The sequence below is a fragment of the Panulirus ornatus genome, chromosome 73, assembly GCF_036320965.1.
Source record: "Panulirus ornatus isolate Po-2019 chromosome 73, ASM3632096v1, whole genome shotgun sequence".
NCBI classification, from domain to species: domain Eukaryota; kingdom Metazoa; phylum Arthropoda; class Malacostraca; order Decapoda; family Palinuridae; genus Panulirus; species Panulirus ornatus.
Window position 1 is genome coordinate 14700703 of NC_092296.1, and position 26558 is coordinate 14727260.

The 26558-nt window shown below is 39.4% G+C and overlaps 3 protein-coding genes across 4 annotated transcripts in view; all 3 read left to right on the forward strand.

Moving 5' to 3' along the window:
* LOC139748216 (juvenile hormone epoxide hydrolase 1-like) overlaps positions 1-894 on the forward strand; it is a 61915-nt gene extending 61021 nt beyond the window's left edge. The window contains exon 9 of the mRNA XM_071661041.1: positions 632-894. Coding sequence (XP_071517142.1) covers positions 632-740 — 109 coding nt within the window. The 3' untranslated portion in view covers positions 741-894. The remainder of the gene's footprint in view (positions 1-631) is intronic.
* Positions 895-8782: 7888 nt separating this feature from the next.
* The window catches only part of SpdS (Spermidine Synthase), an 85669-nt gene continuing 67893 nt past the window's right edge, over positions 8783-26558 (forward strand). Inside the window, exon 1 of one of the 2 annotated variants that reach the window (XM_071661296.1) lies at positions 8783-8806. Coding sequence is in view for 1 of the 2 variants with exons in the window: in XM_071661293.1 (XP_071517394.1) it covers positions 8878-9037 (160 nt within the window). In the remaining variant the exon portion in view is untranslated. Of the gene's footprint in view, positions 8807-8862; positions 9038-26558 lie in introns of those variants that run through there. The other variant, XM_071661293.1, reaches the window with a different exon arrangement.
* Positions 8953-25658, forward strand: timeout (circadian regulator timeout). The gene is given in 4 exon segments (XM_071661291.1): positions 8953-9088; positions 9340-9436; positions 21308-24771; positions 24773-25658. Coding segments are annotated over 2 exon segments (4098 nt in total). The 5' UTR covers positions 8953-9088; positions 9340-9436; positions 21308-21330; the 3' UTR covers positions 25430-25658.

Below are 26558 nucleotides of genomic sequence, written 5' to 3' on the forward strand. Positions count from 1 at the left end.
GTGGAATAATGTTATGGATTAGATTGAATTTTCATTTTCTCAATTCCTACATTTTCATAAGCAGGCATGGTCAGGATCTGTAATACACTGGTAAGAAAATGAACTGGGATATATCTGGTAATAGTGATTGGATAAGGCTTTAGTTTGAAGACCTGCAAACAGTTATGTAATGATGCCATATTTTGATGTAGTGTGAATGAAGATGTTATGGAATTAAATAGTTTGTAGGGCAGGCTAGAAGTAAAGTTGAAGACAGGATTTATTAAGTGTAAGAAAACTCAATGCTTGAAATGTATACAAAGGTTCATATGCCAAGGAAGTATCCAATATCTGGACTGAGAAGTTCACTATTTATTTGTATATCTTTTCAACATTAGGTACGTCATTAAAATGTAGATCTTAGGAGTTGGAAAATATTTTAGAACTCCACTCCTCTCAAGTTTCATTGAGGTAATGATATTGATTTTCTAGAAATCTTAGCACTAAACAGATGTAGGTTCGCTAACATGATTTACATGTTACAGTAGATTTCTTAAGCTGAGTTTCCTGATGTCTTTTGTGACAGTATCTGAACTTGTTCCATATGGAGCTTGAAAGTCTTTATAATGTCCTCTCATGTTACCCTTGACAGTGACCTGCCAGTTGGGGGACACTTTGCTGCATTGGAACGCCCAACACTTCTTGCTGCTGATATCCACCAGTTTGTCAATGCTGTAGAGAAGAGGAGCAAGGTCATGTAAGCAAATGCTGATCAGTTTTGTATGGAAAAATATGAATGGAAAAGAATCCATCTTAAAAGATGATTAAGAACTACAATGCGTGAGGAAGAATTGTAAAGGATTTAAGTGATTAAGCTGTACCTGATGGTATTTGAAAATAAATTAATAGAAGGAATTGGTAATTTTCACTTACCCTTTGGACTTTTTTTTCAGATTTAGGAATAAAGTGTTTTACATGGCTCATGAAGATCTATGCTTGATAAAGAAATTTTGGGGAAAAAAATATGCAAAGAGGACAAGGGACAGAAGGATGGAGTAAACAATAATTCTCTCCTTTAATCTGATTGGGAAATCCTTTGATGAATTTGGTAAAAGTGTATTACATGTAGTCACCTCTTTCTGCAAATTATCTTTGAGTGATTTAATTGTCATGTAATGACCCATCTTTATGGGAGAAAAATTTCTCATAATGCAATCAGTGTAGTGTAGTTTGCATGCTCTCTGCTAACCAGTTGTTGCAAAAGAAGTATTGTAGGAACAATGAGTCACTTACTCAGTGATGAGTTGTCCACTGTTGGGTGCAGACCTACACTACTTGCCCTCATCTTGTAATGTTTAAATTTACTATTAAAGTTGCATTCACTGCTGTGTCATCTAAGCAGCCTTCTAGTGTGTTTTCAAGCCCCACTGATATTAAACTAATAATTTAGATATTCACAACAGAGAAAATGGGTGGTACAACAATTGGAAGAGCTATCAAGACAGAAACAAGAATTGGGGAAGGTAGTGACCACGACAGAACTCAAATTCCACTCATTAAATCCCTTATCTCTAAAGTAGGGGAGAAAGAATTCCTCCATATTCACTGCATGTTCTAGAAGACAACTAAAGGGATGGTAGCGGGGACTGGAAACCCCTCTTCTTCTATTTTAATATCTATATAATGGTACAGAAGGAACCAAGCAAGGAGTGCTCATCTGCCTTGAAGGATGTCTGGGGGTGTCTAAATGATTATAGATGTAACCAAGATGATAGGAGAGATGGGTCATCTATTTGAGAAAAGAAACCTAGATGTTCTGGTTCACAGTAAAACAAAGCTCAAGGATAAGGAGAAGAGTGGTTTGGAAATATCTTTGAAGTACAGTCAGGGGTTGGTAAGAGGACAAGAGCAAAGGAAGGAGTCGTTTAATGAGAAAGACAGACAACAGGAGGCCTGATCGGCCCATGACTGGATTGTCTGGTAAAAGAAAAAAATAAGAGTTCAACTTCACAAGAAAATGAATTTTTCTGCTCAGCAGTTTTTTTTAGCTATCACCAACTCCACACTGCTGCACATTAGCCCTCTAGTGTCCCTGTTACCACTCATTAATACAGTTTATTTCTAGCTTTTTCCCTAGAGCATACCCGAATTTATAGGATATTTGTCTAAATGACTTTTGAAGGTATTTATAGTCTTAGCATTCACTACGTCTGACAGTAACTCATTCCGGTGCTCAACACACCTATAGGATAAGAAGCTTTTTCCTATGTCCGTACTACAACGTCTCTTAGCTTTGAGTTTTATTTCATATTCCTGGTAAATGTATTTTCTTGTATTTTGAAAAGATGTTCGTGATTTACTTTATCGGACTTCAGAATTTTGAACACTTGGATTAAGTTGCTGCAAAGTCTACATTTTTTAAGGGAGAAGAAATCCATTCGCATTAGCCTCTTTTCACGTGTCAGATTTCTAAGGGATGGGATCAATTTTGTTGCACATCTTTGTACTTGCTTAAATTTTTTCTCGTTATTTTCCTATAGTTTGGGGACCAAAACTGGACTGCATATAAAGTGTGAGATTTGTTTCTGGTGTCTTGTAATTTAAATCCTGGCTATGAAACCTAACATTTTGTTGCCTTTTTTACTTGCTGCTTGACACTGTTTAGTGTACTTCAGATTTTTGCTAATGACAAGTCCAAGATCCTTTTCTTCATTTACTTTAGAAAGTTTCCAAATAGTTTGTAGTCATAACATATATATTCTTGTCTCCAAAGTACTTAACATTACACTTGTCTACATTAACTTCATTTGCCATCTTGGTAACCACTCTGCTAGTAAGTTCAGATCTCTCTCAATCATTTTACAGTCCTGCTTGTTTATGGCTCTACTTCCTTGTTTAGTATCATCAGCAAATTTGGAAATCTTAGATATGAGACCTGAGATTGAGTTCTAGGTCATTAATGTATATTAAGAAAATAATTGGGCCTAGGACCGACCCCTGTGGCACACCACTCGTTATGTCTAGCCAGTCTAAGGCTTCACCATTTAATACAGGTACACCACCGAATTGCTGGCAACTGATGGTTCAGCACCTCCTATAGTCCAGACAAAATTATGTGAGGGAACTTGAAATTACTGCAGCCACCAGACTAGTTTACTGGGTGGCCACAGATGGCATTGTGTGTAAGGCTCGCTTATTACATTCTTTACACTGCACTTCTTGGCAATGATACTGCAGTTATAAGAGATTCTTAGCTTATTTTGCTTAAATTTAACCCTAGCTATGGCTTCTAAGACATGAGTGTCAGTTGTGGTGTCAAACATAAACACCTGTCCATATCAATCCAAGATAAAGTAGAACTGTTGAAAAAAAAGGACTGTGGTGTTTCAGTGCATAAGCTGTGTGACATCTACAGTATTGGTTCATCAACTGTTTATGATTATGTTTATAAAGAAGCAAAAGGAGAAAATATTGAAATTCTATGCACACCAATTCCAAGAAGTAAATGATGATTAGAAAAACTATGAAAGATGGCATGAGTACTGAGCACAATCAACTGATGATGGAATGGTTTCAACAGTGTCGGACTGATGGAGTGGACCAGTCTGGTAGCATGGGAGATGTATAATTAGTGGGTCAGAGGTGTGTTGATGAATTATCATTACGTGACCACGGTTGGTTCAGCAAAATGGGTAATCCGGCAAGGCTTGGGAACCAAGAGTGCCAGAAAATCGGAGGTGTACTTGCACTACACACTGCATTCTTCTGGTAAGCCAGTCTGTGATCCATGTACAGAGTTCTTCACCAATTCTGAGTGCTTTAAGTATATATAAAAGTCTAGTCAGATACTTTTGGAAATCTAAGTGTACTAGATTAGATGGTATTTTTGGTCTCAATTGTGATAAATAACATTAAAAAATTCTTGCAAATTTGTCAGGCTGGATCTCCTATTGCAGAAACCATGTTGGTTGTCTGATATAATTTTGTAATCTTCTAGAAGCGTGACAATTTTATTGTATTCATTTTTCCATCATTTCACCTAACACTGACATAAGGCTAATTGGGCAATAGTTCAAGGCACGCTTTTTGTCTCCTTTTTTATATATAGGAGTAACATTTGCTACTTACCAGTCAGTTGGCACCTGACCAGCCAATATTGTTGAATATTTTTGTTATGGGGTATATCAGCTGTCTCCTGACCTCTTTTTAATTAAAGACTTCAGAGGTAAGTTATCTGGGCCTTTGAATTTGTTAGGATTTAATTGGTCCAGGTATTTAAGTACTTCAGAGCACTTTATTTCTCTAACCTTCAACTCTTTTTCATCAGATCCTTGAAACATTTTTATTGGTTGCATTATTCGAGATGTTTCTTCAATTGTGAATACGGAGCTAAAAGAATAATTTCATATGGTAGCCATTTCCTTGTCGTCAGTAGTTAGTGTGTCATGTTTGTTTCATAATGGTCCAATTCCTTCTTTTACTGTCTTCCTTTGTCTTATATATTTGAAGAAAGCTTTAGGATTATTCTCAACTTTCAAAGAAATTCTTTTTTCTTCCTCCCATTAATGTCTTATGACCTTCTTACACAGTCTTTGGACTCTGATTAATTCCTGGTGATTTTCATCGTATTCCCAATTGGGTGGTGTGTGAAGTGAGAGGGTTAAGAGAGAAGAGGTGGTGAAAGCCTTGTGGAGCAGAAGATGAAATCCGACAAGGGCAGCAGGTTTGAATGGTATTGCAGTTGAAGTTATTAAGAAAGGGAGAGACTGCGTAGTTGATTGGTTGGTAAGGATATTTCATGTATGTATGGATCATGGTGAAGTGCCTGAGGATTGGCGGAATGCATGTATAATGCCATTGTACAAAGGAAATGGGGATAAAGGTGAGTGTTCAAACTAGAGGAATAAGTTTATTGAGTACTCCAGGAAAATTGTAAGGGATGGCATTGATTGAGAGGGTGAAGGCATGTGCAGAGTATCAGATTGGGAGGAGCAGTGGGGTTTCAGAAGTGGTAGAGGAATTGCAGATCAGGTTTTTGCTTTGAAGAATGTGTGTGAGAAATATTTAGAAAAACAGATGGATTTATGGCATTTATGGAGCTGGAGAAGGCATATGATAGGGGTGATAGAGATGCTTTATGGAAGGTCTTAAGAGTGTGAAGATGGGATGGTTTGGGAGGTAAATGCAAGGATTTTGGAGAGGGGTGAGTACGCATTCTGTTGGGGATGAGAGGGCCTGGGAAGCAAGTCAAGTTGTTGTCTGCTTATGATACAGCACTGGTGGATGATTCGAACGAGAAACTGCAGAAGTTGGTGACTGAGTTTGGAAAAGTGTGAAAGGAGAAAGTTGAGAATCAATGTGAAATAAGAGCAAGATTATTAGGTTCAGCAGGGTTGAGAGACAAGTTAGTTGGGATATAAGTTTGAAAGGAGAAAGGTTGAAGGAAGTGAAGTGTTTTAGATATCTCGTAGTGGACTTGGCAGTGAATGGAATGATGGAAGTGGAAGTGAGTCACAGAGTGAAGGAGGTGGCGAAGGTTCTGGGAGCAATGAAGGATGTGTGGAAAGAGAGTTGCAGCGTGGGGGAGGGGGCGAAGGTTCTGGGAGCAATGAAGGATGTGTGGAAAGAGAAAACATTATCTTGAAGAGCAAAAATGGGTATGTTTGAAGGAATAGTAGTTCCAACAGTATTATATGATTGTAAGGCATGGGCTAAAGATAGGTTTGTAAAGAGGAGGGTGGGTGTGTTGGAAATGAAATGTTTGAGGACAATGTGTGGTGTGAGGTGGTTTGATCAAGCAAGTAATGAAAGGGTAGGAGAGATGTGTGGTAATAAAAAGTGTGGTTGAGAAAGCAGAAGAGGGTGTTGAAATGGTTCGGACATATGGAAAGAATGAGTAAGGAAAGATTGACAAAAAGGATATATGTGTGTCAGAGGTGGAGGGAACAAGGAGAAGCAGGAGACCAAATTGGAGGTTGGAAGGATGGAGTGGAAAAGATTTTAAGCTATCAAGGCCTGCACATGCAGGAGGGAAAATGTCATACGTAGAATAGAGTGAATTGGAACGATGTGGTGTACTAGGGTTGACGTTTTGTCATTGCACTGAACCAGGGTATGTTAAATGTCTTGGGTAAACTATGGAAAGGTCTGTGGGGCCTGGATGTGGTTTTGGTGCATTACACATGACAGGTAGAGAATGAGAGTGAGCAGATGTGGCCTTTTATCATCTGGTTTCTGGCGCTGCCTCGCTGACGCAGGGGTTAGTGATGCCGTTTCCTGTAGGGCAGGTTGGTGCTAGGAATGGATGAGGGCGAGTATATACATGTGTATATATGTACATGTGATATTTATATATATGCATATTTGCATGTAATTATATGTGTATGTATATGAGTGGATAGGTCTTTTTCCATCTGTTCCTCGGCCCTACCTCATTGTTGTGGGAAATGGTGATCAAGTATAATAAATAAAAATAGATAAATAATACATATGCATAAGACCTCACAGTCACATCACAGCAAAGTGAAACTACTGAATTATCCAATCTTCAGTCTGATAATTCCATGAAGTTAGAATAAGCTTTACAAGAACAGTGTAATGTTGGTCACCATTACAGCAAATATGTGATATTCCATCAAGTATTTAGAACACTGGCTCACTCAAAGAGAATGTATCACCAAAGAAGTTCACCACTACCCTTTTCATCACTGAAAGACAATAATCCAATTTGCACTCTCTCATATAATCAATGGTATATGACTTCCACTCAACAGAACCCCAACCTTATTAGCCATCACTTGGGACACACATATGATACTCAACACACCACCCACCGCATGAACACAAGGGCCATTAACAAATTAAACACCCTCAGAACACTTACTGGTACCAATTTTGGACAAGAAAAAGAACCCTGGACTATAAACTATACTTCCCTTGCCTGGTTTTCTACTCTGTCAAAAGTGAATGGAACAAAGATGAAAACTGCACCAAACAGATCCATCAGAACAACTATTGGCTGTCAAGAAACCACAAACATCCAACAATTCCAAAAGGAAAGAAAAATGTTTCCAGTAGTCTCACCCCAATATATCTGGTGCTCCCATCCTTTTGGAATAGCACAAGGATCTTTTTCATATAAATGAAGCAAAGATATTTCTAACACAATCTCATCCCAATGTTTGGCACTCCATTTCTCTGGAACAGCACTTGACCCTTTTATCCAAACTACTCGATAACAAACCCCCAAGTAGAATTAAACACAAACTTAAACTCACATATCCCACAATCCACAATAAACACAATATTGATGGAATATATCAAACAGAAATGACTTGACAAACACTAAACAACTTCCCTTGGGGCCCAGCACTGAGCTCTACTCCACCAAGCCTACACCCATCTCAGTCTCCGCTTCCAATACTCATATATGTTGATCTTTCCAACATTATGAACATAGTTTCCTTATACCACAAGACACATCATTCCCAATATACAACTTCCACATTAAATACATTCTTTAATTGTCATACTCACCTCACAGACACACACAACAAACCACTATATCTTCTGTACCCCCGTCCAGTGGATGCAGCAAGCTTCAGGAGTACTGCGGGATCTTCACAGAAGCACACTAGGACAAGAAGTTAAGGTAATAACACAACTTTTTTTTATCTATTCATTTATTATCCTTGGACCCCTTTATGAGAGGATCCTGGTGTTACACCAGGACCTTTTTTCCAGGTTATCCTCCAGCCCAAGGCTGTGTACATATATTTGTGGGGAAAAGAATGACAAAGTGAGAAGTTCTTTGACAACAGTGTTACATCAACTGATGGTAATACAGCCCTGCTATAGGGGACCTTACACTTAGAGTGTGCAGTAATCTTAAGCAGGCAGAGCCTAATAATAACACACAAACAAAGCAAGTGGTTAACTCTTTACTGACGAGAAAGTACTTTCGTGAGAGACATCTAAGTTTCAGGGAAACATCATGTGTAACAATCTACTTACATTTCTGCAAAAAAGTGTGCTTTGCTTTAGACAAGAGGGAATGCTGAGTGGATTTCATTTGGAATGCAAGAAAAAATGTTTGACTATCACATGGGAGGCTCATGAAGAAGTTAAGTCACCAGGTAGGAATAAGGGAGAAACTCCTCTGATTTGATATAATATCTATGGGGAAGGGAACAAAAGATGCTTGTCAGAGAAGCCTTCCAAAATAGGACGTGCTCACCTACGGAGTGCCTCAAGGTGCTGTTCTGGGACTATTACTATTCCTGATCTAAGTTAACTCCTGCAGGTATGGATTCTTACCTGAATACGTTTGCAGATGATGCAAAGGTCATTAGAGAAGCAAAAAGAAACGTAGAGGCTTGCATCACCTCACAAGGAATGTTTGACAAAGCTTATTTCGTTCAATGAGATACTTATATCAATGATTCTTTTTACTGTATCTTATTTTTCATGACTTTACATTTACAAGGGCTTGAACGCCATTAAACATGTCTTAAACGAACTTTGGAATTTGTGAAAGATTCCTTGTAAGCATATTCAGGTAGAAGGCCACACCAAAAACTGAAGGAAAACAAGAACTTAGACTCTAAGGGCACTGTTCTCTTTACATAACTACTTAATACATTGTATCGATTCCTATGCCCCGATTTGACAGATTATATTTGTAGATTAAATTTCAGCTGATAAGACAAAAATGCGCTTATCGTAAATATTCATACGTACATAAAATATATAATTTATCAAAGAGGTTAGGACATTCCAGAAGAGGCAAACAGGCTACTGGTAGGAAGAACTTCAGTCATATATCTATGTATGTTGGTGTCATTATAATGACAATATTATTATCAGTATATTCTCTGATTAAAAAAAAATTGTCTTTCGATGTTTGAGTTCATGTCAGTAAAAGCTTTGAGTTATATAGAAGTTGTTTTTTCACATAATTTATGCTTGCAGTATTGGCAAGTGCTTCATCACGTGTCAGCTTCGCCTGCCGGAAAACCATCATTATTTCTCTGTACGCCAAGTTTAAAGGAAAAAATTGGTACGAGAGACAACATATATTGTTTGCTTAGAGTTCCTGCTTTGTTTGTAGGTAAGCTTATAGGCAAACAATGCCGAAGTACTTTGAAAAACTGCGCCAAGGTATATATTGTATTTAGTAGGGTCGAAAGTACATGGTACATGGAAACAAACCAAGTCATGTATTACCCGGCGGGATAGGTTTAAGTAATTTTCCCTTGACAACTGCTTCATATTCCATGAATTGAGCTGGAAAGTAGATAAGAGCCTGATGGGAGGGCTGTAACTAGGCTAAATTAGTATGAATAATGGTGTCGTCTGCAGTGCGCTTGAGTGTCCTCGGCTGTCATCGTGGATGTTACCGCCAGAATCATCTGTCTCCAGCAGTAACCACCCAACCTCAGCATCTCCAGTCCAACAAGTAAGTTGAAGAGGCGATTAATAATGGCGTGACAGTTTGATTTGCCTCGTGGCAGTGATGTGGTGATGGCATTTGGTCGGGGTGGTCACTTTACATTTGCTCTCCCCACTGAGTTGGTTTGCTGGGGAGCGGGTTGTAGACGTCCCAGTGAACCACGACCTAACCTCAGGGATTGTCTTTCTATCCATGAGAATCTTTAATATAGATCTGTTGTTTACATTTAAGAAGGAATGGAGTAACTTTAGTGGGGTATAAGGTATAAAACTACCGCTAGTTTAGTTTGTAAGTGATTAGCAGAGGAACAGTAGTGTGACAGACAAGGGATGCTAAATGGCCACCCCATACTAGCCATCAAGAATATTTCTGTTGTTTACTGTATAAATTACATTTAACCCTTATAATTTGAATATCAGAATTATCATATTAAGAAAGGGTAAGGCTTGATAGATCAGGAATTATGTGCATCTACTGACAGACAAAATACTCTGAAATGTTTATCATGGTTTAGGATTATTTAAGGAATTAGTTAATTTTGATAAATCCTAGAGATTGTATCTTGCTTCTGAATTTTGATTTGGGCAGACACTTTTATCTGCATTTTTTTCTGTTGACTCTTAGAAAAACTCTTTCTTAATAATAATTTTGAGTATAGCCCCAGTATAGGGTTCCTCAGAAATCAGGATGTGTGTGTGTATTTCCCCCACTGTGATGTAAACGCAGATATCCATGGTTAGGGGAGGGCCTTGAATATGAAAGATATTATGGGGTTAAAAAGGAAGGTAAATATGATATCTCACATTAACCAACTTAATTTAATGTAGCCTAGCTTGCCCTACCTTGCCTTAGCATGACTTACTGTAGTGTAGTCTAGAGTAATGTGCTCAATTATATATACTCTTAAATGATGGGATATTTATTTTTTGTGTGAATTGTATGGACAAGATAATGATGAGGTCCTCATGTTGCCAGTTTCCTTTATGATATAAAAGAAATACATTCAAAAGTAAAGAATATTAAAAAGTTAATTTTTCAGTTTAAGACTGCATGTGTTGTAGCTTTGGGAACATCATTTTACTATTTTTTTTTTATTATACTTTGTCGCTGTCTCCCGCGTTTGCGAGGTAGCGCAAGGAAACAGACGAAAGAAATGGCCCAACCCCCCCCCCCCATACACATGTATATACATACGTCCACACACGCAAATATACATACCTACACAGCTTTCCATGGTTTACCCCAGACGCTTCACATGCCTTGCTTCAATCCACTGACAGCACGTCAACCCCGGTATACCACATCGCTCCAATTCACTCTATTCCTTGCCCTCCTTTCACCCTCCTGCATGTTCAGGCCCCGATCACACAAAATCTTTTTCACTCCATCTTTCCACCTCCAATTTGGTCTCCCTCTTCTCCTTGTTCCCTCCACCTCCGACACATATATCCTCTTGGTCAATCTTTCCTCACTCATCCTCTCCATGTGCCCAAACCACTTCAAAACACCCTCTTCTGCTCTCTCAACCACGCTCTTTTTATTTCCACACATCTCTCTTACCCTTACGTTACTCACTCGATCAAACCACCTCACCCCACACATTGTCCTCAAACATCTCATTTCCAGCACATCCATCCTCCTGCGCACAACTCTATCCATAGCCCACGCCTCGCAACCATACAACATTGTTGGAACCACTATTCCTTCAAACATACCCATTTTTGCTTTCCGAGATAATGTTCTCGACTTCCACACATTTTTCAAGGCCCCCAGGATTTTCGCCCCCTCCCCCACCCTATGATCCACTTCCACTTCCATGGTTCCATCCGCTGCCAGATCCACTCCCAGATATCTAAAACACTTCACTTCCTCCAGTTTTTCTCCATTCAAACTCACCTCCCAATTGACTTGACCCTCAACCCTACTGTACCTAATAACCTTGCTCTTATTCACATTTACTCTTAACTTTCTTCTTCCACACACTTTTCCAAACTCAGTCACCAGCTTCTGCAGTTTCTCACATGAATCAGCCACCAGCGCTGTATCATCAGCGAACAACAACTGACTCACTTCCCAAGCTCTCTCATCCCCAACAGACTTCATACTTGCCCCTCTTTCCAAAACTCTTGCATTTACCTCCCTAACAACCCCATCCATAAACAAATTAAACAACCATGGAGACATCACACACCCCTGCCGCAAACCTACATTCACTGAGAACCAATCACTTTCCTCTCTTCCTACACGTACACATGCCTTACATCCTCGATAAAAACTTTTCACTGCTTCTAACAACTTTCCTCCCACACCATATATTCTTAATACCTTCCACAGAGCATCTCTATCAACTCTATCATATGCCTTCTCCAGATCCATAAATGCTACATACAAATCCATTTGCTTTTCTAAGTATTTCTCACATACATTCTTCAAAGCAAACACCTGATCCACACATCCTCTACCACTTCTGAAACCACACTGCTCTTCCCCAATCTGATGCTCTGTACATGCCTTCACCCTCTCAATCAATACCCTCCCATATAATTTACCAGGAATACTCAACAAACTTATACCTCTGTAATTTGAGCACTCACTCTTATCCCCTTTGCCTTTGTACAATGGCACTATGCACGCATTCCGCCAATCCTCAGGCACCTCACCATGAGTCATACATACATTAAATAACCTTACCAACCAGTCAACAATACAGTCACCCCCTTTTTTAATAAATTCCACTGCAATACCCTCCAAACCTGCTGCCTTGCCGGCTTTCATCTTCCGCAATGCTTTCACTACCTCTTCTCTGTTTACCAAATCATTTTCCTTAACCCTCTCACTTTGCACAGCACCTCGACCAAAACACCCTATATCTGCCACTCTATCATCAAACACATTCAACAAACCTTCAAAATACTCACTCCATCTCCCTCTCACATCACCACTACTTGTTTTCACCTCCCCATTTGCGCCCTTCACTGAAGTTCCCATTTGCTCCCTTGTCTTACGCACTTTATTTACCTCCTTCCAGAGCATCTTTTTATTCTCCCTAAAATTTAATGATACTCTCTCACCCCAACTCTCATTTGCCCTTTTTTTCACCTCTTGCACCTTTCTCTTGACCTCCTGTCTCTTTCTTTTATACATCTCCCACTCAATTGCATTTTTTCCCTGCAAAAATCGTCCAAATGCCTCTCTCTTCTCTTTCACTAATACTCTTACTTCTTCATCCCACCACTCACTACCCTTTCTAATCAACCCACCTCCCACTCTTCTCATGCCACAAGCATCTTTTGCGCAATCCATCATTGATTCCCTAAATACATCCCATTCCTCCCCCACTCCCCTTACTTCCATTGTTCTCACCTTTTTCCATTCTGTACTCAGTCTCTCCTGGTACTTCCTCACACAGGTCTCCTTCTCAAGCTCACTTACTCTCACCACCCTCTTCACCCCAACATTCACTCTTCTTTTCTGAAAACCCATACAAATCTTCACCTTAGCCTCCACAAGATAATGATCAGACATCCCTCCAGTTGCACCTCTCAGCACATTAACATCCAAAAGTCTCTCTTTCGCACGCCTGTCAATTAACACGTAATCCAATAATGCTCTCTGGCCATCTCTCCTACTTACATAAGTATACTTATGTATATCTCGCTTTTTAAACCAGGTATTCCCAATCATCAGTCCTTTTTCAGCACATAAATCTACAAGCTCTTCACCATTTCCATTTACAACACTGAACACCCCATGTATACCAATTATTCCCTCAACTGCCACATTACTCACCTTTGCATTCAAATCACCCATCACTATGACCCGGTCTCGTGCATCAAAACCACTAACACACTCATTCAGCTGCTCCCAAAACACTTGCCTCTCTTGATCTTTCTTCTCATGCCCAGGTGCATATGCACCAATAATCACCCACCTCTCTCCATCAACTTTCAGTTTTACCCATATTAATCGAGAATTTACTTTCTTACACTCTATCACATACTCCCACAACTCCTGTTTCAGGAGTATTGCTACTCCTTCCCTTGCTCTTGTCCTCTCACTAACCCCTGACTTTACTCCCCAGACATTCCCAAACCACTCTTCCCCTTTACCCTTGAGCTTCGTTTCACTCAGAGCCAAAACATCCAGGTTCCTTTCCTCAAACATACTACCTATCTCTCCTTTTTTCACATCTTGGTTACATCCACACACATTTAGGCACCCCACTCTGAGCCTTCGAGGAGGATGAGCACTCCCCGCGTGACTCCTTCTTCTGTTTCCCATTTTAGAAAGTTAATACAAGGAGGGGAGGATTTCTGGCCCCCCGCTCCCGTCCCCTCTAGTCGCTTTCTACGACACGCAAGGAATACGTGGGAAGTATTCTTTCACCCCTATCCCCAGGGATAATATACATATATATATACATATACACATACACACACATACACATACATACGCACATATACACACACACACACACATACATATATATACATATGAGAAATGTAAGAAACAATTTAGAAAACTGAAACTTCTAGCTTGAAATGAATGAAAAAAAAGAATGTCACATAATGGTTCAACCTCTGGCTATGGAAAAAAGGAAATGTATAATTTATTTACACAAACGTCAATAGCAGTTCTCATCAATTTAACCACTGTATCAATAAGCTTCAATGTCTAAGCTACATTTTTCTCCAATTTCACTATTTTCCTTCACATTTTACTATATGAAATAAAAGGATCACTTGAATATTTGGTGTATTTGTTAGAGGTTAGAACACATGACCTAAAATTTTAAGTAAAGCTAAAAGAATGAATGAAAAAAATCTAAGATGGAAAATGAAGTAAAGGGGAAGTAAAGAGCAAGTAAGATCTGTCTATGTCCACCCAACAGAATTTATCTAATAACGAGTTATTTTAGGGAATATTTTTGCCATTTCTTAACAGTTTTCTGGGCTAGGCTAGGATTGCACTCCTAGCAACTAGGGAAGATGGTAGGAGGGCAAAGCTTCATGTGATAAGAAAGATGAAATATAATGGAATTATGCTTTGATATCAAGATGAATTTTATTCGATGATAGCCCAAGAGCAAGGAGGATTATGGAAGAGGGTTGGAATTGTGGTATTTAGAAATCAGGCAATATGAAAAAGTAAATAGATATTAAAACTCATTCGCTTCAGATGAGATGCACCTGTTGTGATGTTTACATGGATCATGCCTTGCATTATAAGGTTTGAAATTTTAAGCATATTTGGATATAATTGGACATAGATGAAACAATTTATTTTTAAAGGCTTGAAACTTCTAATAGGATTTGGGGTTTATTTTCTAGAGGGAAAGGAGGGGAAACACTTGCTCGTTACTAATGATTAAATATTGTTTTTCTTTGCATAAAAGTCTTTGTAGAATGTTTATGATTTATCACTTGTCTTGCATTGTTTTACAATGAAACAGGTTTGCAAAGATTATGATTAATTTAGTTTTCGATTGTGGCCTTTACTTGAGAATCATAAAGTAAGTTATATGACTTACTGTATTCCCTTGTTTTGGTGTATGTTATGCTTTGCTTGTAAGAGGGGAAGGGCATCCTGGTAGTGATTTGCATGGGCATCACATTTATGTGCAGTACCATATGCAAATTCAGGTTATTTTGACAGCAACCACTGATAACATGAAGATAAACTAATATTCCTATGTGTGCCACATCTCCCCTCGCCTTTCAGTATTGAGCTTGGCTGAAAGAGGAAGGAGTTTATCGTGATGGTAATGTTTCCAGTTGGGTTCCATATTATGTAATATTGCGCATGAGGTGCATCTCCACTTAGAAGGATGTGTACTACGTAGAATTTTATTATTATTAGTGACTCTTTTTTCCCTGCCCATGAGATTGGGTTATCCAACAAATCAGTGCACTACTTAAAAGATTAAAAAAAGCATGAAAAACTGTATCAAGCCCTGGCATGGAAGCTCTTACACATTGGGGATAGGAGTTTTCTGATTTCCTGATTTTTTTATGTTGTTGAGTGCATTTTCTGAAATGAGGAAATGTTGATATTTTCTATGTATTTATAGGTGTTTTTATTGGTATGTTGGGATGTAGATACACAAGTACCCTTGAACAGTTGCCCCCTTCACTAGAGGAACTTGGGTTTCCCTTGAGTTAGCCCCTTTTCTGTGGCAGCAATTAGTGTTGTACTGTGTAACCAATTGATCTCTTCTCTTCCTTGGTGAATACAACTTGCCTGGAAGTTGCACAGCTTCCGAATATTTTTTTCCTTCTTGAGATGTGTAGTGTGTCTAGCTTGGGTTAAGGCACTTAAATCTGCCATACATGAGCCATATACTTAGTGAATGTATGTGGTTCTAGAATTACACGTAACACCTCCATGGTTGTTTAATTTGTTTATGGATGGGGTTGTTAGGGAGGTGAATGCAAGAGTTTTGGAAAGAGGGGCAAGTATGAAGTCTGTTGGGGATGAGAGAGCTTGGGAAGTGAGTCAGTTGTTGTTCGCTGATGATACAGCGCTGGTGGCTGATTCATGTGAGAAACTGCAGAAGCTGGTGACTGAGTTTGGTAAAGTGTGTGAAAGAAGAAAGTTAAGAGTAAATGTGAATAAGAGCAAGGTTATTAGGTACAGTAGGGTTGAGGGTCAAGTCAATTGGGAGGTGAGTTTGAATGGAGAAAAACTGGAGGAAGTGAAGTGTTTTAGATATCTGGGAGTGGATCTGGCAGCGGATGGAACCATGGAAGCGGAAGTGGATCATAGGGTGGGGGAGGGGGCGAAAATTCTGGGAGCCTTGAAGAATGTGTGGAAGTCGAAAACATTATCTCGGAAAGCAAAATGGGTATGTTTGAAGGAATAGTGGTTCCAACAATGTTGTATGGTTGCGAGGCGTGGGCTATGGATAGAGTTGTGCGCAGGAGGATGGATGTGCTGGAAATGAGATGTTTGAGGACAATGTGTGGTGTGAGGTGGTTTGATTGAGTAAGTAACGTAAGGGTAAGAGAGATGTGTGGAAATAAAAAGAGCATGGTTGAGAGAGCAGAAGAGGGTGTTTTGAAATGATTTGGGCACATGGAGAGAATGAGTGAGGAAAGATTGACCAAGAGGATATATGTGTCGGAGGTGGAGGGAACAAGGAGAAGAGGGAGACCAAATTGGAGGTGGAAAGATGGAGTGAAAAAGATTTTGTGTGATCGGGGCCTGAACATGCAGGAGGGTGAAAGGAGGGCAAGGAATAGAGTGAATTGGAGCGATGTGGTATACCGGGGTTGACGTGCTGTCGGTGGATTGAATCAGGGCATGTGAAGCGTCTGGGGTAAACCATGGAAAGCTGTGTAGGTATGTATATTTGCGTGTGTGGACGTATGTATATACATGTGTATGGGGGGTGGGTTGGGCCATTTCTTTCGTCTGTTTCCTTGCGCTACCTCACAAACGCGGGAGACAGCGACAAAGCAAAAACAAACAAAAAAAAAAACAATTAAATGGCTCAAGAACTTTAGGGCAGTATGAACACTGTGACCTTGAAGGCCTCAATGACCTTGATAGTTGATAGGTCATGGGCTCATATATCTACCCTCCTACTAACTCTCTCAAACTATTTTGAACTTCAGCCTTCCCACAATATAGCCTGTATATGTAGATTGAAAAGAGTGTTTCGTTGCTTCTGTCATGTTGGATGTGAGCACAAAGGTCAGATCTCTTTTGTTTATTATTACTGGAAACCGTTTATGCAGGATTTGGGATCTAGAATCACAGGTCTTTCCCAGCAGAATACAGTCTTTTCTCATATGTCAAGATTAAGAGGGCAAGCACCTGATATGTTAGACCTACAGTGGACTGGTAGTGCCATCGCTTGACAGCCCTATCTGTTCTCCTCCCACTTGAAGGAGGACCCTTCAGGGGCTTTGACTAAGTCAGCACAGTGCTCTTAAGGTCTGCACATATCAGGGGAAAAAAAAAAGGGTTCAAACACACACACACACACACACACACACACACACACACACACACACACACACACACACACACACACCCGGACTTGAAACCTTAAGTTCAACCAAATACTGTATGTTTTTGAGTATTAAAGGTTCTTCTCATAGAAGTTTCACAGAAACAGGTTTGTATCAGAACTATATGTGGAATTTTAATTCCATTCTTGAATTTGGACGATAAGGGAGCTTGATTCCAGTTACTCTTGAACTTTTGCATCTTTTAGCCTTTTGTTTGGAGGAGCATAAGTTTATATTAAGCATTCAGACAGAGTAGGTTGTAACAGATAAGCATCAAATTCTTTGTCAGGTTTGAACATTACTAATGTTATGACAAATCCAGCATATTCTACAATTCTTTTAGGCCACAGGACATGAGTCTTGTATTGATAAAGTCTGAGGATCATAAAGTGAAAGGTAAATAGATGTGCCTGTAAATTAAGCTGTCACAGAAATTTATCAAAGATTCTGTTTTTCTTGACTTTTTGAAGAGTACCAAATTAGCCTGGTTAGCTCTCTTAGGCTTTTCAAGATCTGCAGAAACAGATTGTCTGGAAATGTAATGGTGAATGTGGTGATCATTAATCATAGCACTGTTTAGAAACGTGATAGTGAATGTAATGATTATTAATCCTAGCACTCTGAGAAGTGAAGGGACTAACCAGCATGTCAGAAATGCCTTTACTTGTGACTGAAGCTGGGTTGTACCTTATTAATCTGTGGTTATCCTAACTTTCTGTTGGGAAGCACACATGATATTTCTTGGTACCTAGTAGGCATAAATGAATTGCCATTAATTGATCCTGTCAGGGCTATAGCAGTAGATGGTGGTAAGAAAAATATCCAAATAGCTCTTTTTGATGTTCGTGATTTAACTGTACATTTACTAAATTGATATGATAGTAAAGGTTGGCTCTATTTGTGGGTGTAGGTAGGCTCCACAACTTAAAGTTTTTTGTAGGAGTTTGATATTTTGATATTTTCTCATGAGTTAAAAGGGGCTGGGTTGGTGATGAATTAGTCAGCTCCCCCTTAGAAAGAGGATCTTTGGACTTTTTAACTCATACATTTTTGAAAATTGGGAAATGTAAACTAAACATACAAAGTTTGAACCAACAGAAGAAGGGTTCTTTGTATACACTTTCTCGTTGGTCATGTGAAGGATTGAAGGAAGAGAATAATTCTAGGACAATCTTTTCTAAACTCCTGCATCAGATGAATATAGAATAACTGCTTTACAGACAGTTTTTCAGCCCTTACAGCTGACAGTTTTACAATCTTTTTGAGAAATAAGGACACATTGGCATGCTCCCCATTCAGTCCAGAATGAATTTTGTTCAGAATTTTGGTATATATAGTGTGGTAGCCTGAGTGATCCTCATTTGTAATGTGATAACCTCAAAGGTTTTTATCAAACTGATGGTATACCAGAGTCCAATTTTTTCTTTACATAGGCCACAAACATCCTCTTTCTGTGCAAGTTCCTAAACGTGGCAGTTCAGGAGAATGCTAGGGAAAATATCCTCTCTGGATTCATGTTTATGTTACCATTTAGCATCAGATTGCAAAGTTCTTTTGCATTAAATTCAGCAACATGGCTAGGTTGGCAGGCAAAAAAGGGGATTGTTATAGAGTATGCCAATCCTTTCATTTGTTAGTTAACTGGAAGCCTCACTCCAAGATTTATTGTTTCATTGGTCCTCTGAACATGTTGGAAGCTTTTAAGTTATTGTGCCATGAAATTCCTTGTAGTCTCTTGATGCTTTGAATGGATGCCCCAGGCCACAAGTTGAGCTTCAAATGTTCATGTAAGTGAGGAGTTTTGGTAAGAGAAGTCCATGGTTCTTTTCCCACAGTGTCTATAAAAAGAATATGATCCCTGTATAGTTGACAGGACTGTTTATTAAGGTTTTTTCGTCTTTTTTTAATGAGCATGGAGTATATGATCTGACATCCTATTAAGGTTGGTTTTCATGAAAACAGAGAGGCATTCAAGTGGTGCCTTTTTCTGGGGCAGACTCACAAAGGATGTTGTTTGCAATCAGATGTCTTTTCAACAGTGGTTTCTTTGACGTTATGCAAGGTTCACTGGCTGTAGATGTTTGAAAATTTTGGAACCAAATTTTCCTCTTAATTTTAGTGTGAATCTCTCTCTCCTCTCTCCTCTCCTCTCCTCTCCTCTCCTCTCCTCTCCTCTCCTCTCCTCTCCTCTCCTCTCCTCTCTCTCTCTCTCTCCTCTTCTCTCTCTCTCTCTCTCTCTCTCTCTCTCTCTCTCTCTCTCTCTCTCTCTCTCAGGATTTGATAGCCTTAAGTGGGATGAAACATTCTTGGAACCAGAACTTCATTTTTTCAGTTTCTTATGGCTTGTTGTTTGGGTGTTATTAGACTACCTTGCATGGGGTCAGGAACACGTGTTCAGATACTTTTGCTGCCTTGAAGTTAGGAACTGTGACATTTGCTTAATTCATTTTGCTCATGTGTCAGGTAAGGCAATATCACTCACTTCTGGGACTTTTTCATGGCAGCTGTGTTAATAGATCATCCTCATAAGGATGCATGGTGGCTGTGGAAATAATTTTGGCCACTGGTATATTAAATGAGCACATATCCATAACCAGGCCCCCACAGACCTTTCCATGGTTTACCTCGAACATTTCATGTTCCCTGGTTCAGTCCATTGACAGCATGTCAACCCCAGTATACCACATCATTCCAATTCACTATATCCTGTGCATGCCTTTCACCCTTCTGCATGTTCAGACCCCAATTGCACAAAATCTTTTCCACACCATCCTTCCATCTCCAGTTTGGTCTCCCTGTTTGCCTTGCTCCCTTCACTTTCAACCCATATATCCTCTTTCTCAATCTTTCCTCACTTATTCTCTCCACATGCCCAAAGTGTTTCAGCATAACTTCTTAAGCCCTCTCAACCTCACTTTATTTTTCTTACCCTCTCATTACTTACTCGATCAAACCACCTCGCACCACATGTTTTCCTCAAAAATTTGATTTCTGACACGTCCATTCTCCAGCACACAACCCTATCTGTAGCCTGTGCCTCACATCCATATAATATTGTTGGACTGATATTCCTTGAAACATACCCATTTTTGTTGTCTGAGATAATGTTTTCTCTTTCCATGCATTCATTAGCGTTTCCAGAGCCTTTACCACCTACCCCACCCTATGTGTCACCTTTGCTTCTGTGTTCCATTCGCCATTATGTCCACTCCTGGACATATAAAACTTCCAGTTTTTTCCATTCAAATTCAGACTGCTACTGCTACTGCTTAGGCTGAGCCTTAATTGAAACATAGAGAGAATTATGAAATGGGAAAGTCTTTTGGACATAGTAACCTTGCTTTTATTTATGTTCACTCTCAACTTTCTACTTTCACTTGCTCTTCCAAACTCAGATACCAACTTCTGCAGGTTCACTCTTGAATCTGCCACCAGTGCTGTATCATCAACAAACAGCTGACTCACTTGCAAAGTCCTCTAATTCCTTACAGACAGCATGAATACTGCTCACTCAACTCACATTAACCTCCCTCACCACCTCATCCATAAACAAATTAAACAACCATGGTGACACCACTTGTTCCTGCCTCAGACCAACCATTTCATACATTAAACTACTGTAAAAACTATATGAGTAATGTTGATCTATAGTGATATTCTAAAATGAAGTCTTTACAAATTGCAGGAAAAATGAAAACATCTTCCCAAATTTTCCTGAGTTTTAAAGACCTCTTCAGTGGGAACAGCAGAAACAGTATAGAAAAAGTATATAAACACAAGTTAGGCATACATTATTTATATTTTATATTTGTTAAACTTTTTAACTATGTTGTGTGGACTGATTTTGCAAATGATCTTTCAGGTTTTGGATGGATGTTATGAAAGATGGCTGATGCTCTTCTGCATGCTGAGCTCTTGGCTGCCTGTTCTGCTTTGGGCTACAGTGATGGAGTTAAGTACCATAAGGAGGCTGACTGTCTGGAAACCACGAAGGATCTTGTCCGTTACCTGAGAAAGGATGATGAAAGCCATGAAATACGCCGAGCACTTGGAGAAACACGTGTAGTGCAAACAGACCTCCTTCCTTTGATAAGAGACTACAGCGAGGAGTCTGAACTATTTGATGTGATAATTAGACTGCTGGTCAACTTGACTAATCCAGCTCTCCTGCTTTTCCGTGAGGAGCTTCCAGAGGAAAAGGTTACAAGACAGCAATTCCTGCAGTTGATAACACATCAGCAAGGTTACAAGGATGCTTTCATGGAGGAGAAAGTATGGGCTGTGCTGGTAGGCAAACTGGGTGAACTCCTCGAGCTTGATTGGGAACATCGTCAGGAAGAAGATAAATTACTAATAGAAAGAATTCTTATCCTAGTACGTAATATACTATCTGTTCCTGCTAGTCCAGAGGATGAGAAAAGGACTGATGATGATGCATCTCTCCATGATCAGGTCTTGTGGGCATTACACTTGGCTGGTTTTGAGGATTTGTTGCTGTATATTGCTTCATCAGAGAATGAGCAAGAGTTGTGCTTGCACGTATTAGAGATTATATCTCTCATGCTTAGAGAGCAAGATCCATCACAGCTAGCTCAAGCAGGTCTTCAGCGATCACAGTCAGAGAAAGAGAAGGATGAGCGGGAGCTTTTAGAGATGCGTCAGCGAGAGACTCAAATCAAACAACAACAGAAGCGGAAATATTATGGAGCACGTCATTCCAGATTTGGTGGCACTTATTATGTTCAGAACATGAAAAGCATCAGTGATCGTGACCTCATTTCTCATCAGCCCCTAACTGATATAAAATCCCTCAATTTTGATCGTGCCAAGCGTCCCAAGAAGCACCCTAAACATAGAACTCCAATGCTTGACATCAACAGCACAAGGAGATCAACTCTTGCTATTAGACTTTTTCTGCAGGAATTCTGCATTGAGTTCTTAAATGGTGCATACAACAGCATTATGTACATTGTTAAAGATAACTTAAACAGAGCTCGAGCACAGGAGCACGATGAATCATATTATTTATGGGCAATTAAATTCTTTATGGAGTTCAATAGATATCATCAGTTTAAGATTGAGTTGATCAGTGAAACCTTAAGTGTTCAAACATTTCATTACATTCAAACAAACTTGGAGAATTATTATGAAATGATGACGACTGACAAAAAGAAAATACCTCTGTGGTCACGTCGCATGCATAAGGCATTGAGAGCCTATCAAGAACTCTTAATGACTCTAGCATATATGGACAAGTCACAGACTGAATCTGTTAGAGAATCTTCAAAAGTCTTGAAGAGCAAAATTTTCTATGTGGTCGAATACCGAGAAATGGTTCTCATATTGTTACAGAATTATGATCCCTTGAAGATGACAATAACTTATCTAAAAGATGTGGTTGAAACGACTCATATCTTTCTTAAGCTTCTTGAGGGATTTTGTGGAAAAAACAGACATGTGGTCGTACAAAAGAAGTTAAAAAAGGCTCATAAGAAAAAGGCCACTCCAAGAAATGGTATGAGAATTGAGTTGACAGAAGATAAACTTCAGGACATGTGGGATGAATTATCCTCTGAGTTATCAGCAGTAGTACAGGGTGAGGGGGGTGAACTGCCAAATACTATACCTTTTGATACTCTATCAGAGCAGAGTGAGGAGGAACAAAAAGAATTGGCTATGCGAAGGATTAACAAACTACTACGGAATAGGGAATTGACTGAGGCAGTATCATTGTTGCGATCATCAAGAGACGTGTGGCCAGAGGGAAATGTGTTTGGCTCCCAGGACATGGATCACTCGGAGGAATTCTTATCTCTGCGGGAGATATTTATGGCCAACCTGAATCCAGTTGAGGAAGAACCGGCTGTAGAGACTATTGAAGATGAGGAGGAGGAGGAGGAGGAAGAGGAAAGCATGATGCATATCAGAGAACAGGAATTTGATTTTATCCAGTTTGTGCGGCGTTTTGCAAACACAAAAGTGATGCAATCATATGCAAGATTATTCAAACAGTACCATTTGAATTCTACGCACACTAATCATTGTATTTTGAAGATTTTCCATCGCATTGCCTGGGACTGTAAACTGCCAGCCATGTTTTTCCAGGCCTCTTTGTTTTGTGTATTTCAGCAAGCAATGGAAGATCCAAGACAGTTATCCAATGATTCTGTTAAAGAAATAGTGAAATTTGCTGTGTTTATTTTGCGGAAATTTTTCAGAATGGCTGAAGACAACAGTAAAGTATTCATGGAGCTGTTGTTTTGGAAGACAAACAAAGAAGCGCTTGAGATTGAGTTTGGTTATGCTGAACAGGCCTCTGGTAAACAGGCTGCAAAGCAGATATGGAGAGAGGAAGAAGAAGAAGAATTGAGGAGACTGTTTGAGGAACTAGATGCAGTTCCTGCAGGTGAAAGAGGAGAAAAGGACACGGTGGACCTAATTATGGAAAACCTCATCAGTCAGACCAAGTCACGTCGCATGGTCATCAAGAAGCTAAAGGAGATGAGACTCATTAGGGATATTAAGGATTTGAAACGTAAACCATTAAAGGTTCACACATCCAGAGTATGGACTGAGGATGAAGAGCAAGAGTTGAGGATGCTCTTTGAAGAAAATACAGGTGCTTTGGATGTTGTTGGGCGGATTATGGACAATATGATAGTGAGAAAGCCAAAACACAGAATCATTGAGAAAATCCTTGAACTTGGTCTTGTGTCAGACAGGAAGGAATTGCGGAAGAAGAGGCCAAAGAAACCCAAAGTCCAGGTATCCACAAGACATCTGGGTGAACAGTTTGTGATTGCCAACCAGTCTGATGATGTGGGTGACAGTGAAAGTGACACTGAGGAGTCAGAGAGTGAAAGAAATGATGGTTTTGCTGATGAAGGTATTAGCATTAAGGAACCCACACGTCTAGGTCTCACTGCTCTACCAGTTGCCACACCAGCCTTGATTTCTGAGGCATTGAATACTGTAATTGAGGCCAATATGCAAGAGCCAGTGGAGTGGCTTTCAAAGATTCTACAAGATGTGGCAGATGATCGTGAGGAGGATGGTGACTTTGAACCTGTGCCAGTTCTTGCTATAACAGAATCATGCACTGATGCCATGGAAGATGAAAGATTCCAAAAGTTGCTTAAGCTTTTGGGGCTTAGACCACCCCAGAGTTGCCAGGAAATGTTTTGGCGCATCCCATCATTGCTCTCTGTTGCAGCTCTCCGCAAGAGAGCCCAGTACCTTGTGCAGGGAATGTGTGGAAAAATTGAAGTGGAGAATGCTGATGAGCCTTTAGAACCAGTAGAAACACCAAAAGATGCAGAGAATAAGATGGTACAGAAGAAGAAAAAAGGTGATTTCTAAATCTCCTAAGGCCAAGCAACTTAGGCCTAAGCCTAGGAGCCAGAAAGGGAGTAAGTCACAGACTTTTCTCATGAACAGTTTTGAATCTGAGAATCTTAACTCAGAGGATAAAGAAAACTACAGTCAAGAGTTGCCATCATCTAGGTTAAGTAGCACCATGGACAATGGTGATACTGTCTCACTAGCATCACAGAACTCACAGGTAGTAGATGACTCCAGCGATGATGAAATACCTCTTTCCTCCCTAAGTCATAACTCTTTAAAAGGATGTGATTCTAAGAAAAGAATCATAAGTGGTGAACAGGAAAGTGATGAGAATTCTGATAGATCTCCCAAACAAGAAAGAAAGGTTAAGAAAAAGAGGCGCATAGTAATGAATGATGACTCTGATGATGATACCCCAGTGGTGGAGACTCACGATCTTGTACTTCACTTGGACACAGAATTAACTGAAATGGAAAAGCAAACCAATGATTTCATTACCTTTGATAATGTTGACCAGGAAACTGATATCAGGGAAGTCCCTGCAAGACAAAGGATGTTTGACTCTGATTCTGATGATGACGTACCGTTGCTTTGTGGAAAGCAGAGAGCTAGAGCAATTATAGACAGTGATGATGAATAGTGGTGTATAGGAAAATAGCTATATGGATAAGTGAATGACTTATGATCAATGAAAACCTTTGGAATTTTATTTTAGTATGGTAATGCTTGTTGGTCTTTGGGCATTTAAAGTCATAATTGCATTGTCATCAGAGGTTATGAATTTATTAATTAAAAATAGATATGCAAAAGTTTGAGTATACTGTGATAAAATCTATGTGAAATTTTTTAATGAAGCGTATTGAATATAATATCTGGTATTTTGAAATACTCCTGCAACTCGCTCAAATTTTAAATATTTTTTGTTCAAGGTTATAACCTTAACTTTCAGGTTCCTTAGTTGCAACAGTACATGGAAAGCAGTGTATGCTTGTATTAGTGCTGTAAAAGATTCCTTAAAGAGGCCTGTTTTTATTAGTTTAATGGGTTGGAAGCGTACTGGGGTTTTCTGTACACTGGTGGTTCCCAACCTTTTCAGGTCATGTATCACTAACCTGCCTTTCATCCCCTTTATATACCACTTTATATCTAAAAATCTTAGTTTGACATGGTAAGATACTTTTGTACTTGAATAAATCTTATGTTTATGTCTTAACTTGGGGAACATAAAGATTTTTCATATATATATATATATATGTATATATATATATATATATATATATATATATATATATATATATATATATATATATATATATATATATATATTTTTTATTTTGCTTTGTTGCTGTCTCCCGCGTTAGCGAGGTAGCGCAAGGAAACAGATGAAAAAGAATGGCCCAACCCGCCCACATACACATGTATATACATGCACGTCCAAACACGCAAATATACATACCTATACATCTCAATGTACACATATTTATACACACACAGACATATACATATATACACATGTACATAATTCATACTGTTTGTCTTTATTTGTTCCCATCGCCACCTCGCCACACGTGGAATAACAACCCCCTCCCCCCTCATGTGTGCGAGGTAGCGCTAGGAAAAGACACCAAAGGCACCATTCGTTCACACTCACTCTCTAGCTGTCATGCAATAATGCACCGAAACCACAGCTCCCTTTCCACATCCAGGCCCCACAGAACTTTCCATGGATTCCCCAGACGCTTCACATGCCCTGGTTCAATCCATCGACA